Source organism: Mandrillus leucophaeus, unplaced genomic scaffold (genome assembly GCF_000951045.1).
Source record: "Mandrillus leucophaeus isolate KB7577 unplaced genomic scaffold, Mleu.le_1.0 Scaffold75, whole genome shotgun sequence".
Taxonomy (NCBI): Eukaryota; Metazoa; Chordata; class Mammalia; order Primates; family Cercopithecidae; genus Mandrillus; species Mandrillus leucophaeus.
Window position 1 is genome coordinate 4,758,247 of NW_012108141.1, and position 1,557 is coordinate 4,759,803.

A 1,557-nucleotide genomic window follows, 5' to 3' on the forward strand; every position below is an offset into this window, starting at 1 on the left:
AAGAGAAAGAGAGATCATTGAAGAAAATTATCTAGGGATGTTTGGGGTTTATCGTAGATGATTTCCTTAAAAAGGAACAAAAGAAAAACAAAAACTTTTGTACCCAAATTTTCATGGTTTAAAGAGGGAGGTTTTTAGCTTGCTACTTGATCTTGTGCGTATCAAATAAAAAACTAGAATATATTCAAATGTGCTCAACTGGGTTGCTTTAAATAATTTTGTGGTGCTTCCTTTTAGCATTTGATGAATACAGAAATATCAGCCAAAAGGACATTGTGGACAGCATAAAAGGAGAATTATCTGGGCATTTTGAAGACTTACTGTTGGCCATAGGTAAGCCTTCGAGTGCTAGTAAACTAAGTTACTCTGCACTTGTTTTAACTCAGTGACAAGACCTGTTCCTTTTGGGAAGAATCCTGGCTGATCCATCTTTTTATGCTCCCTACAGCCCCCGTCATGGTCCAGGATACACACAGTCCACTCAGCAAATATTGTTAAATGAATGCATGAAGAAGTTATTTTTTTAAGTCTTTTTTCTTTTTCTTTTTTGAAACAGGATCTCACTCTGTCACCCAGGCTGGAGTGCAGTGGTGTGATCTCAGCTCACTGCAGCCTCAACCTCCCAGGCTCAAGCAGTCCTCCCACCTCAGCCTCCCAAGTAGCTGAGACTATAGGCATGCACCACCTGGCCCAGCTATTTTTGTATTTTTTGTAGAGATGGGGTTTCACCATGTTGCCCAGGCTGGTCGTGAACTCCTAAGCTCAAGCAATCCACCCACCTCAGCCTCCCAAAGTGTTGGGATTACAGGTGTGAGCTACCACATCCAGCCATCTTTTTAAATCTTACTTTGCTTTTTAAGTTTGTATTTGTCTTATGACCGTGTTTAGCTTGTAGACTTCTTGAGAGCTGAAATATTTTTTTTCTACTGTCATTTTTATTGAGCTTTGTTGAAAACTGAGACATAGGCAAGGCACCGTGGCATGCACCTGTGGTCTTATGTACTTGGGAGGCTGAGGTAGAAGGATTGTTGGAGCCCAGGAGTTCAAGGCCAGCTTGGGCAACATAGCAAGACCTTGTCTCTTTATAGAAAACCACACACACTTACACACACACACACACACTTACACACACACACATGCAACTAAGACCTAAGCCAGTTTGGTAATCTACCATATTTGGTTATTTATGAAAGATATCAGTGGCTTTTCTTTTCTTTCTTTTTTTTTTTTTTTTTTTGAGATGGAGTCTCTGGCACCCAGGCTACAGTGCAGTGGCACAATCTCAGCTCACTGTTGACTCTGAATTGCTAAAAGATAGGCCGAGGAGGCTAAGAAAGGGAAAACCTTCTTCTTCAATTAAAAAAGTAGAATTGAGATCAGTCTTCATAATTAGTTCTCAGACTGTTCCAGTGGTAATGATACAACTGATTAATTTTTTTTTTTCCATTTTATATTGTTAATCTTTCTTTCTTTTTTGGTGTGTGACGAAGTCTCGCTCTGTCGCCCAAGCTGGAGTGCCGTGGCGCAATCTCAGGTCACTGCAATCTCCACCTTCTG

At 40.6% G+C, this 1,557-nt stretch overlaps 1 protein-coding gene across 1 annotated transcript in view; it reads left to right on the forward strand.

The window, feature by feature from the left end:
* Nucleotides 1-1,557, forward strand: part of ANXA3 (annexin A3) — a 72,530-nt gene that overhangs the window by 59,121 nt on the left and 11,852 nt on the right. Inside the window, exon 10 of the mRNA XM_011966240.1 lies at nt 238-374. Within this exon, the coding sequence (XP_011821630.1) occupies nt 238-374 (137 nt within the window). The remainder of the gene's footprint in view (nt 1-237; nt 375-1,557) is intronic.